At 43.8% G+C, this 12,469-nt stretch overlaps 1 protein-coding gene across 2 annotated transcripts in view; it reads right to left on the minus strand.

Annotated features, from left to right (window-relative positions):
* The window catches only part of LEKR1 (leucine, glutamate and lysine rich 1), a 315,794-nt gene that overhangs the window by 42,156 nt on the left and 261,169 nt on the right, over positions 1-12,469 (minus strand). For both annotated transcript variants that reach the window (XM_069727447.1, XM_069727448.1), the window contains exon 10: positions 11,534-11,627. In XM_069727447.1, coding sequence (XP_069583548.1) covers positions 11,534-11,627 — 94 coding nt within the window. The remainder of the gene's footprint in view (positions 1-11,533; positions 11,628-12,469) is intronic.

Consider the following 12,469-nt stretch of genomic DNA (forward strand, 5'->3'; position numbering starts at 1 on the left):
GAAAAAAAAATCCAGAAAATCACATTGTCTGTTTTTTTAACAATTTATTTGCATATTATGGTGGAAAATAAGTATTTGGTCAGAAACAAACAATCAAGATTTCTGGCTTTCACAGACCTGTAACTTCTTCTTTAAGAGTCTCCTCTTTCGTCCACTCATTACCTGTAGTAATGGCACCTGTTTAAACTTGTTATCAGTATAAAAAGACACCTGTGCACACCCTCAAACAGTCTGACTCCAAACTCCACTATGGTGAAGACCAAAGAGCTGTCAAAGGACACCAGAAACAAAATTGTAGCCCTGCACCAGGCTGGGAAGACTGAATCTGCAATAGCCAACCAGCTTGGAGTGAAGAAATCAACAGTGGGAGCAATAATTACAAAATGGAAGACATACAAGACCACTGATAATCTCCCTCGATCTGGGGCTCCACGCAAAATCCCACCCCGTGGGGTTAGAATGATCACAAGAACAGTGAGCAAAAATCCCAGAACCACGCGGGGGGACCTAGTGAATGAACTGCAGAGAGCTGGGACCAACGTAACATAGTAACACAGTAACATAGTTAGTAAGGCCGAAAAAAGACATTTGTCCATCCAGTTCAGCCAATATTCCATCATAATAAATCCCCAGATCTACGTCCTTCTACAGAACCTAATAATTGTATGATACAATATTGTTCTGCTCCAGGAAGACATCCAGGCCTCTCTTGAACCCCTCGACTGAGTTCGCCATCACCACCTCCTCAGGCAAGCAATTCCAGATTCTCACTGCCCTAACAGTAAAGAATCCTCTTCTATGTTGGTGGAAAAACCTTCTCTCCTCCAGACGCAAAGAATGTAACAAGGACTACCATAAGTAACACACTACGCCACCATGGACTCAGATCCTGCAGTGCCAGACGTGTCCCACTGCTTAAGCCAGTACATGTCCGGGCCCATCTGAAGTTTGCTAGAGAGCATTTGGATGATCCAGAGGAGTTTTGGAAGAATGTCCTATGGTCTGATGATACCAAACTGGAACTGTTTGATAGAAACACAACTTGTCGTGTTTGGAGGAAAAAGAATACTGAGTTGCATCCATCAAACACCGTAACTACTGTAAAGCATGGTGGTGAAAACATCATGCTTTGGGGCTGTTTCTCTGCAAAGGGGCCAGGACGACTGATCCGGGTACATGAAAGAATGAATGGGGCCATGTATCGTGAGATTTTGAGTGCAAACCTCCTTCCATCAGCAAGGGCATTGAAGATGAAACGCGGCTGGGTCTTTCAACATGACAATGATCCAAAGCACACTGCCAGGGCAACGAAGGAGTGGCTTCGTAAGAAGCATTTCAAGGTCCTGGAGTGGCCTAGCCAGTCTCCAGATCTCAACCCTATAGAAAACCTTTGGAGGGAGTTGAAAGTCCGTGTTGCCAAGCGAAAAGCCAAAAACATCACTGCTCTAGAGGAGATCTACATGGAGGAATGGGCCAACATACCAACAACAGTGTGTGGCAACCTTGTGAAGACTTACAGAAAACGTTTGACCTCTGTCATTGCCAACAAAGGATATATTACAAAGTATTGAGATGAAATTTTGTTTCTGACCAAATACTTATTTTCCACCATAATATGCAAATAAATTGTTAAAAAAACAGACAATGTGATTTTCTGGATTTTTTTTCTCAGTTTGTCTCCCATAGTTGAGGTCTACCTATGATGTAAATTACAGACGCCTCTCATCTTTTTAAGTGGTGGAACTTGCACTATTGCTGACTGACTAAATACTTTTTTGCCCCACTGTATATATGTGGGGGGTTTCTACTGTTTAGGTACATCAGGGGCTCTGCAAATGCAATGTGACACCTGCAGACCATTCCATCTAAATCTGCATTCCAAAAAGGAGCTCCTTCCCTTCCGAGCTCTGCCATGCACCTAAACGGTATGGGGTACATATACAGGGTACATATGGGGTACATATGGGGTATCAACATACTCAGAACGAATTGTACAAAAACTATTGGCATCCAATTTCTCCTGTTTCCCTTGGGAAAATACCAAACTGAGGGCTAAAAAATAATTTTTGTGAGAAAATTTTATTTTCACAGCTCTGCGCTATAAACTGTAGTGAATCACTTGGGGGTTCAAAGTTCTCACAACACATCTAGATAAGTTCCTTGGGGGTCTAGTTTCCAATATGGGGTCACTTGTGGGGGTTTCTACTGTTTAGGTACATCAGAGGCTCTGCAAACGAATCCATCTAAGTCTGCATTCCAAATGGCGCTCCTTCCCTTCCGAGCTCTGCCATGCACCCAAACGGTGGTTCCACCCCACATATGGGGTATCAGCGTACTTGGGACAAATTGGAAAACAACTTTTGGGGTCCAATTTCTCCTGTTACCCTTGGGAAAATACAAAACTGGGGGCTAAAAAATAAGAAAAAAAAGAAAAGAATTTTTATTTTCACGGCTATGCGTTATAAACTGTAGTGAAACACTTTGAGGTTCAAAGTTTTCACAACACATCTAGATAAGTTCCTTAGTGGGTCTTCTTTCCAAAATGGTGTCATTTGTGGGAGCGAAAACATAATTTTTGTGAAAAAAATATGATTTTTTTATTTTTACGGCTCTACATTATAAACTTCTGTGAAGCACTTGGTGGGTCAAAGTGCTCAATACACATCTAGATAAGTTCCTTAGGGGGTCTAATTTCCAAAATGGTGTCACTTGTGGGGGGTTTCAATGTTTAGGCGCTCCTTCCCTTCCGAGCTCTGCCAGGGGCTGTCCAAACGCGACATGGAGTCTCACCTCAATTCCAGTCAATTTTGCATTGAAAAGTCTAACATCCCTTCCAAGCTCTGCCATGCGCCCAAACAGTGGTTTACCCCCACATATGGGGTATCAACCTACTCAGTACAAATTTTACAACAACTTTTGGGGTCCAATTTCTCCTGTTTCCCTTGGTAAAATAAAACTAATTGGAGCTGAAGTAAATTTTTTGTGAAAAAAAGTTAAATGTTCATTTTTTTAAACATTCCAAAAATTCCTGTGAAACACCTGAAGGGTTAATAAACTTCTTGAATGTGGGTTTGAGCACCTTGAGATGTGAAGTCTTTGGAATGGTGTCACACTTGGGTATTTTCTATCATATAGACCCCTCAAAGTGACTTCAAATGTGATGTGGTCCCTAAGAAAAAATGGTGTTGTAAAAATTAGAAATTGCTGGTCAACTTTTAACCCTTATAACTCCCTAACAAAAAAAATGTTGGTTCCAAAATTGTGCTGATGTAAAGTAGACATGTTGGAAATGTTACTTGTTAAGTATTTTGTGTGACATATCTCTGTGATTTAAGGGCATAAAAATTCAAATTTGAAAAATTGTGAAATTTTTAAAATTTTCGCCGAATTTCCGTTTTTTTCACAAATATACGCAGGTAATATCAAAGAAATTTTACCCCTATCATGAAGTACAATATGTCATGAGAAAACAGTGTCAGAATCATCAGGATCTGTTGAAGTGTTCCAGAGTGATAACCTCATAAAGGGACAGTGGTCAGAATTGTAAAAATTGGCCCGGTCATTAACGTGCAACCCACCCTTGGGGGTTAAGGGGTTAAAGAGCTTTCCTGGGCTAAGCTCTAAACTGTTGAATCATGACAGTGTGAATACTCCAGGGCCGGATTTAAGAGGTGGGTGGCCCGGGGCCCATTTTGGAGGGAGGCCCATTTTTCAGGGTGTTGCAATTTGTATTGCAAAAACACAAAATGAAACGAACGCAATTTTATTTACAAAAATCATTTAAGCAGGGTAATTCAGGTAAAATCATTCATTTTTTACAATCCAGGCACTTTCCTTGATTTTTGGGCTGCAAAATCATTAATGATGTCACTAAAATTCAATTTGATGCTCATGATAGCCAAATTTACAAGTCGTTCCTGCTTCATGGATGTCCTTAATCGGTTTTTAACTAACTTGAGTTTTGAGAAGGAACGCTCACCACTGCTATTGGTTACCATCAAAATTAGATATATCCTTAGAGCTATCTCAATATTTGGGAAAGTTTCCTGCACACCCTTTTCCATGATAAGCTTGTAGATGAAAAGTTCAGTGCTGATATCTTTTGGCTTCTCGCCTGTGAATAAATTGGCAAATGTTACAAACTGACACAGTTCATCGATAAATGTAATGTCCAAGTCATCTGAATAAGACCTGACGAGTTGCTCTGCTGTGGCCTTAAGCTCTTCTGAAGACAGTTCTGTCAGATGGCTAAAAGCTAAATTTGCTTGATATACCTTTATATGCTTGAAGACGTTGGTCAAGAGAAGCGATAAACGAATGATAGGCAAGAAAGTTTCTGTTCTGTATTTTTCAGAAGGGCTGAGTTGTACGTCTTCCGTATCACCATAATCCAATGGATTGAGACACACGTTTTGGAGCCTGTGTCGAGTTATCGTCTGAAAAGCTCAGATGAACCCGACAGCTCTTCGCCTTGCTTCTCATAAATTTTGAAGGAGTCACGCTTTGATGCGACATAGTTTTTTAAGCTTGTCAGTGACATCACAGCAGTGTTTAAATTGAGTTTTGCGTGTTGTAGATTTTTACTAGTAGCATCTGTTCTTTGCAGGATATCACTCCAGAAGGTGGTGTTAATATCAATTTCAAGCTGATTCATTTGTCTTAACAGTCCTTCTGCTTCACACCGCTGGGCTGTATATATATAAGGGGCTGCTGCTGGGCTGTATATATTAGGAGCTGCTGTTGGGCTGTATATATATATGGGGGCTGCTGCCGTATATATCAGAGGCTGTTGCTGTGCTGGCTGTAGATAGAATAGAGGCTGAGGGGCTGTATAAAGTGTATACATAGCACTATACTGTAAACAGGTCCACACTATATACATACAGTATACACAGACACACTGTAATGCAGGATATAGTGTGGACCTGTATATACAGTATGGTACTATGTAGGACAGGAGCTGCAAGAAAGATAGACAGACAGACATAGATCATACTCACCCACCGCGACACTGTGAAGACTGAACCACTTCACCTCTGGATCTTCAGTGACTGAAGATCCAGAGTGAAGTCCTGCCGCGTTCCGCGGTGGAGAATCCTCTTCTCGCGCCGACATTGTGGCTCCGCCTCCTTCCTCGAAGGTCGCTGAACAAACTCTCATCTGATCTAATCCGATAGCTGAATAGGTAGGGCCTAGAAGCTTCTGTTGGGATCGGAGAAGGCTGCCGCATGCCATAAGCTAAGCATTAGGTACAGGGAGGGTACTAAGGAAGTCTGGCTAGGCCAGCCAGGTCAGTGGATGCTGACGCAGGTCAGGTGCCATGACTCTGCCGCTTTACGCCAGCCACTGAGATTTAAGACCATAGCCAGGTCCCTACACTTTCAATAGTTTCTCTTTTGTTAAATGTTCGTTATCTTTAGAAACGGTTCACAGCAAAGAGACGTGTATTTTACATGTTTTGAGATATTTATTCCTTTATTGGTGGGAGGCCCCGCTTGGTGGGTGGCCCAGGGCCCAGGCCCCTTGGGCCCCCCCTAAATCCGGGCCTGGAATACTCACACCGTAATGATTCACCTGTATTTCCAGCTTGAGTCATGTGAGTGTAAGCGCTCCTAGGTGAGAAGTGCATATAACTGGACTTGTTCTAGTCTGTGAGCTCAGCGGTACAAATCTCTCTGCCAACATGTATCAGTCTCATCACTTCTCCACTAGCCATGTATGTGTTTGCTGCCTGGGAAGGTAAGGAAGCCTTATTTACTGACAGCCAATAAATATCTTAGAAATAGTTTGGAACTGAAACATAAAGTATAAAGTTCTAGAACTTTCCATTTATATGGTGACCTTGATTTGCATAGAAGTGAAAGCATTGCACGGCGAATAAGCCTCCTTACCTTGACAAGGCAGAGATGGTATGTCACTCTCCATAAGGAGAAACGATACCCCTTAAACCTTAAAAGTGTAATTTTTCTACAGAATTACATCCTGTACCAACTCTCTCTTCTGCTGCTCTGTCTGCATAAGGCCTTATGGACACAGAAGTAATGTGTAAAATTCTATCTGGATGCTTAGAGTCCCCAGCAGCTTCAGACTCTGAGGGACACAGGGGACCCATGTGCCATCATAGAGTTCTCCATGAATGTGCTTGTGCATGAACTGATGCTTCTACGAGAGGATATCTTCTTCCATACTGTATCTGAAGCAGCAGGCTACTCTTTAAAGCCAAATTTGAATAGAATTTAACAGAATAAACCTGTCTGTCTAACTACGAAATTGGAAGCCTATGATCCAATATAGTCCATAGACGTCACCACATGGCTATGTGCTTCAAGCAGTGCTGTACATCTCCTTTACACGGTACTGCGGCAGTCAATGGAATTGATTTTATAATAGGATGCATGTATCATTGAAAAGCCATGATTCATCTGTATCTACAATCTATGAGCATCTCTCATTCTTACAGAACAGCTATTTTAGGACTAAAGACCCTTAACAATCTCTGCATGTTTCTCTGCTCTCAAGAAACTAAATATTTTATATTATCTATTTATATTATTTATTTTATAATTTATCACAAAAAGTCCAATGTAATTAGCAATAAAAATTGTCATCTGGCAGTGAGCATAGGACAGGGGTGTTTGTGTGATTTCCGATCAGTGACTTATCAGTCATTGTCCTCTAGGGCAGTGTTTTTCAACCAGTGTGCCGCGGCACATGGTCGGGTGTGCCGCGGGGAACGGGAGTCAGCTGTTCTCTGTGCCGACTGTCAAGCTGACAGCCGGCACAGAGAAGCTGCAGCGCGTCGGCTCCCGGAGATCAATTGTACTCGCAGACATCTACCAGCTGCGAGTACAATTGAGGCTCTGACCGCTGGGTCAGAGCGACGCCAGCAGCATGATCAAGTCATGTGATCACGCTGCTGGCGTCACTATCCGGCGCGCAGGAGACAGAAGACACTTGGTGGTAAGTGCTCCTGTGCTGTGGAGCTGAAGACACCGAAGATTCAGCGTGGGGTGGGTTTATGGGGAGTATGTGGGGGGATTTATTAAGTGTGTGGGGGGATTTATTAAGTGTGTGGGGGGATTTATTAAGTGTGTGGGGGGATTTATTAAGTGTGGGGGGATTTATTCAGTGTGTGGGGGGGATTTATTCAGTGTGTGGGGGGGATTTATTCAGTGTGTGGGGGGGATTTATTCAGTGTGGGGGGGATTTATTCAGTGTGTGGGGGGGGATTTATTCAGTGTGGGGGGGGATTTATTCAGTGTGTGGGGGGGATTTATTCAGTGAGTGTAGGGATTTATTCAGTGTGTGGGGGGGATTTATTCAGTGTGTGGGGGGGATTTATTCAGTGTGTGGGGGATTTATTCAGTGAGTGGGGGGATTTATTCAGTGTGTGGGGGGGATTTATTCAGTGTGTGGGGGGGATTTATACAGTGTGGGGGGGGATTTATTCAGTGTGTGGGGGGGATTTATTCAGTGTGTGGGGGGGATTTATTCAGTGTGTACGTGGGGGGGGGCTGGAATTTATTTAGCATGTGTGGGGCAGGGTGCATTTATTCTGTGGAAGGGGATGGATTTATTCTATCGGAAGGGCAGTGGATATATTCTGTGGGGGTGAGTGGGGAGATGGGGGTGGACACAGTAGCGAGGGGAAAAATGTGTGCTGACACAGTATTGGGAGCATTGGTGATGGGATGTGTGAGGACAGTATGGGGAGTCGGGGGAATGTGTGAGGGGGGAATGTGTGAGGAGGAAATATGGAGAGAGCAAAGGGGTATGTTAGCAGGGGGGGATGTACAGGAGGAGGCTATTAGAAATGTGTGCAGACAGTATGGGGGGATGAAAGTGTGAGTGGACACATAATAGATACTGAGTAGTGTGAGGGTAACAGCCAGGAGGAGACAGTATGCCAAGTAGGAGGAGTGTAATGAAGGGGCACAGTAGAGAGACTGGGCTCTCTATGAGGGACACCGTATGAGAAGGCAGTGTGAAGTATGGAAAAGAGAGAGAGGGTAGTGTGGATGGCATGTACCATAAGAGGGACAGTGAGGGTCATATTATGTGCTGGGAATAAAGTGAGGGGCAATTATTTACTCAGGGGCTCAGCCTAGGGCAGATATTGTTATTCCGGAGCATTATAATAACACTGCTATCTTTAAGGGTGTTGTGTCGGGATGTGCTGCAGAAGACAGGAGAAGATGGAAGTCTGCAGAAACGAGCTCTGCCGGTGGATGAGAAGAGTCATCATGGCATCTGGACAAGGTGAAGATGAACAGAAAGAGGCGACTCCACAAACAACGTCATCTATCAGGTACCTGGATGTAAATGTGTTTTTTTTGTGATACTAATTCTCATTTTTATTTGTTAGGAACATTAAAGGGGATGTCCAAGGTTGTGATGAGTCTGCAGTCATACTATGTGACTGCAGACTTCTGAATTCTCACAGTGCGCACTGCTATCATAATTCTCTGATGTTGGTGATTTACATACATGCGGTCACGTGCTGACTAGACATGTGTGGCCTCATTCAATGAAAATGAATTGACTGAGGCCGGACACGTCTAGTTAGAATGTGGCCAGAAGTATCCAAATCACATACTTGTGCTGTCATGACCGTCCACTCTGGCCACCGGCAAGGGAGAATCCTGAAAGTGTGCAGTGCTTGCGCTGTGAGAATTCAGAAGCCTGCAGTCACATAGAATGACTGCAGACTTTCATCTCAAACCTGGACGCACCATTTTGTGCCATTTTGGTTGGTGGTGTGCCTCGGGATTTTTTAAGTATAAAAAGTGTGCCGCGGCTCAAAAAAGGTTAAAAATCACTGCTCTAGGGCAGGTGACTGCAAACAATTGTGCCTGGAATTAGTCACAGGAATGAGCACTGAAGGACATCACAAATTCTTTGTCCTGAATTTGTGTTCCAACATGAAATATTCCCATATGCAAACAATAAGTGTACCAGCTACATAGAGCGAGCGTACATCAGAGGGGAAGGAAACGCAGCTTTAAACAGATTACCCACAGAGGGAAATTACAATCACCAAATATTAGAGCAACTGCAGACCCGTCTATGGTTAATCTGGCGTCCACCAATGCCACGAGTGGTGGAATTTAGGTGTGATCGTGGCTGACTGTATTGGCCGGGATGTCTAATTCTCTATCAACCTGTGTCTACTGAGCCATTTGTTTTAAATATACAAATAACGGCATCGATATATTTTGACTGTCCGGTACATGATAATGAAGGCCGAATCCACCCCCAACTTTGTGGATTTTAATGCTTTAAGATATGGTGATTTTGTACCTCGGTTTGTGGATAATTCAAGGGAGCCTGTTATGTGAAAAAACCCTATTATCCCTCAGATATGGGTTTAATCTGCAGGTTAACAGCATTCTGACCCTGCAAGCTGCCTGCACGGAGAGCCCCACTGCCGGGACGAAATGAGCTTTACTCCTACCAGCAGTGCTCAGCTTCCAGTCATAGGGGTGGCGTAGGAACAGTTTCAGTCACCGCTCTGTGTCATAGAGAGCGGCGGATGTAATAGGGCCCCCGGCAATGACTGACAGCTCACTCATCATTTGGGCAGGCTGTCAGTCAGTGCTCAGTTACAGCTGCCACTTTCTATACACTGAGCGGTGACTGAATCCGTGCTGGTGCCACTCCTACGTCTGGAAGCCAAACGCTGCCGGGAGGAATAAAGATCATTTCCTCCGGCAGTGGGGCTCTAAGCGAGGGTGCCGCATGCTGTCAGAACACTATTTACCTGCAGATTAACCCCATATCTGCAGGTTAATAGCATTATTTTATATAACAGGTTCCCTTTAAGTGGTGTTCAATACACAGTACCGGTGATCAGTGTTCTGAGAGGAACCCTTTCGTAAGCCTGAAATTTGGGTGTTGTGGATGTTCTATGTAAATTATCTTACAAGTGAATCACCACGCAGATTACTGGCAAAACTATCAGTGTGTCATTTGAAAACCTAAATTAATAACTTTTTTATTGAATCTGAGAAAAATATGCACATCTTCTCTTTTGGTCATTAATTGAGCGCAGTGATACTTCTGAGTTCGTGGCAAAACAAGTGCTAGTGAATTGCTATAATTCCCCATGATAGTTCTCATATGCATACGAGGCTCCAGGAATTATATATCATCCAGGAACAGCTGGGTGAGGTACACTGAATCCAGGAAACCTAATTATTCCTAGTTCAGTGCTAAGGACTTAGGTAATGACTGTCTTCAGGCCGGTATTTTTATGTAATGATAGGCAGATTTGGTGGAGGGACAGTCCTTTCTTCCTGTCCTATTTTCCTCTGTTGCCCTCAGTCAGTCTAGGATCAGGGCTGATCCATGATCCATCCACTGATCTGTGCCCGAACACAGCCGATTATCCACCACATTGGGATCCTTCAGACGGAACCTGAAAACCCAACTCTTCAAGAAAGCTTACAACCTGCAATGACCACGCTGCCACCGCAACACCACCAGAGCTGCTGCAACCCCGACCTACTGTTTCCTTCCCCATCATCCTGTAGAATATAAGCCCCCAAGGGCAGGGTCCTCTCCCCTTTCTACCAGTCTACCATTGTTAGTTTGTCTACGGTACCAATCTACCATTGTTAGTTTGTCTACTGTAAGTGATATTTGTATTTTTATGTAACCCCTTCTCATGTACAGCCCCATGGAATCAATGGTGCTATATAAATAAATAATAATAAAATTGCTGTGTGCACATTAGTTGAAGGAAAGTTGTCTGAAGTGGCAAAAGGTGACAATCCAAGACACACTGACACCAATGATGGCGACTCTGCCATTGGTAACACACAAGCTGTTTGTTTCTTACTCCGGTGGTTGGTAGTGGGCCACCCGTATAGTCAGGGAAGCTCATGTCTTGTTAGTGCTAAACAATGCGATGGTTAATTTGTGTCTAGGTGTAAAGACTTTGCATTTATTTTGCACCACACCAATAATAAAGTACAGGAGATGCCATATTTGATCAGGACTTCTGTGTCACTGGATCTGACTGCATTGGCGCCATTTTGCCTTCTGCTGCACAGCTAATCTTCCACACAACTTTATAACATATAAAACAGATAACTATAAAGGCCCAGTAAGTAAACCATGGGAGTCTAGGCAAATCAATATGACCTTGTATGACTTATATTCTGTGCAGTTTTATTAGGACTCGTGAAGCTCCAGCTCGATCTGAGGCCAGACCTACAGAGAAGAGGCTCATGAAAAAAAAACTACTTGACTCAAAAACCTAACGTTATTAAATTCACAGGACTATAACTTTTTACAGTGGTTGCACTAGTAATATGGAAATATGAACTTTACAATGACCTCTTCATAGGAAATTTGAACTGTTCCGCTCTCTTGCCATGTAAATGCTAAACTGTGTTTGTCTATCAGAGAAGGGATGGTGGCGATGCTATAGTGCCTAAGCCGGGCAGCTTGGGATATGACGACTAAGTGCTCTGTTCTGCAATAGTCCAGTGTCACAGCGCTCATACACCTGTAAAAGAGGGGCTCATACCTTCGTTTGCCAGCTGTCTTGGCTCACAACCCTTTGTTTGAGAGCTTCCTGAAGCTGATCAATTCTGTTCTGATAGGAAGCAACTTGGGCTTCTCTGAAAGTAAAAGCAACATATTATGTGGTGCAATCCACTTAATGCAACTAAGTTTTAAAAGAGATTTATCGTATAGGAATAAGTCTAGAAAACATTATTTGTGACTACCTTATCTCGAAGGAAAAGGTCTCCTGACAACCACACTATAGAGATGACCTTACTACAGTGGGAGCCATTACATTATTTTGAGCAGTGTATTCATTTACACTCCCCGCCCCAGCAGCAAGCATGGCAGAGGAGTTGGTTTTCTCCTGTCAGATAACTGCTCCATCACCCCAATCCAACTGCCACCCTCTGTTACCCTCCCTTCCGTTGAGGTACACTCTGTGCGCATCTATGCCCCCACCAACCTCCAACTGGCTGTCATTTACCACACCCCAGGGCCAGCCACCACCCTCTTTGACCACTTCACCACCTGGCGTGGGCAGAGTGATGACATAGGTCTTAGGGGCGTGGACGCCTATCGCCATGTTGTCGCTTGTGCGCTGTAGCGATTTGCACTGTGTAACACCAGCTTTTCAGTTCAGGGACGGACGGAGGGGGAGAGGGAGGGAGGGAGGTAGAGAGAGAGAGAGAGAGAGAGAGAGAGAGAGAAAAAAAAAAAAAAAAAAATTCCCATTGGCTTTGCATTGGGTTTTGTGTTTCGGTCGATCCTCGACTTTTCGCCATAATCGGCCGATTTCACTCGACTCGACTTTTGAGATAGTCGGGTTTCGCGAAACCCGGCTCGACCCTAAAAAAGTCAAGGTCGCTCAACCCTACCATTGACACATCCCTCTCAGCTGCCACTAAACTTCTATCTATCACTTCCTCCTTCGGCCTCACTCAATTGTCTTCTGCAG

The sequence above is a fragment of the Ranitomeya imitator genome, chromosome 5, assembly GCF_032444005.1.
Source record: "Ranitomeya imitator isolate aRanImi1 chromosome 5, aRanImi1.pri, whole genome shotgun sequence".
Lineage (NCBI taxonomy): Eukaryota > Metazoa > Chordata > Amphibia > Anura > Dendrobatidae > Ranitomeya > Ranitomeya imitator.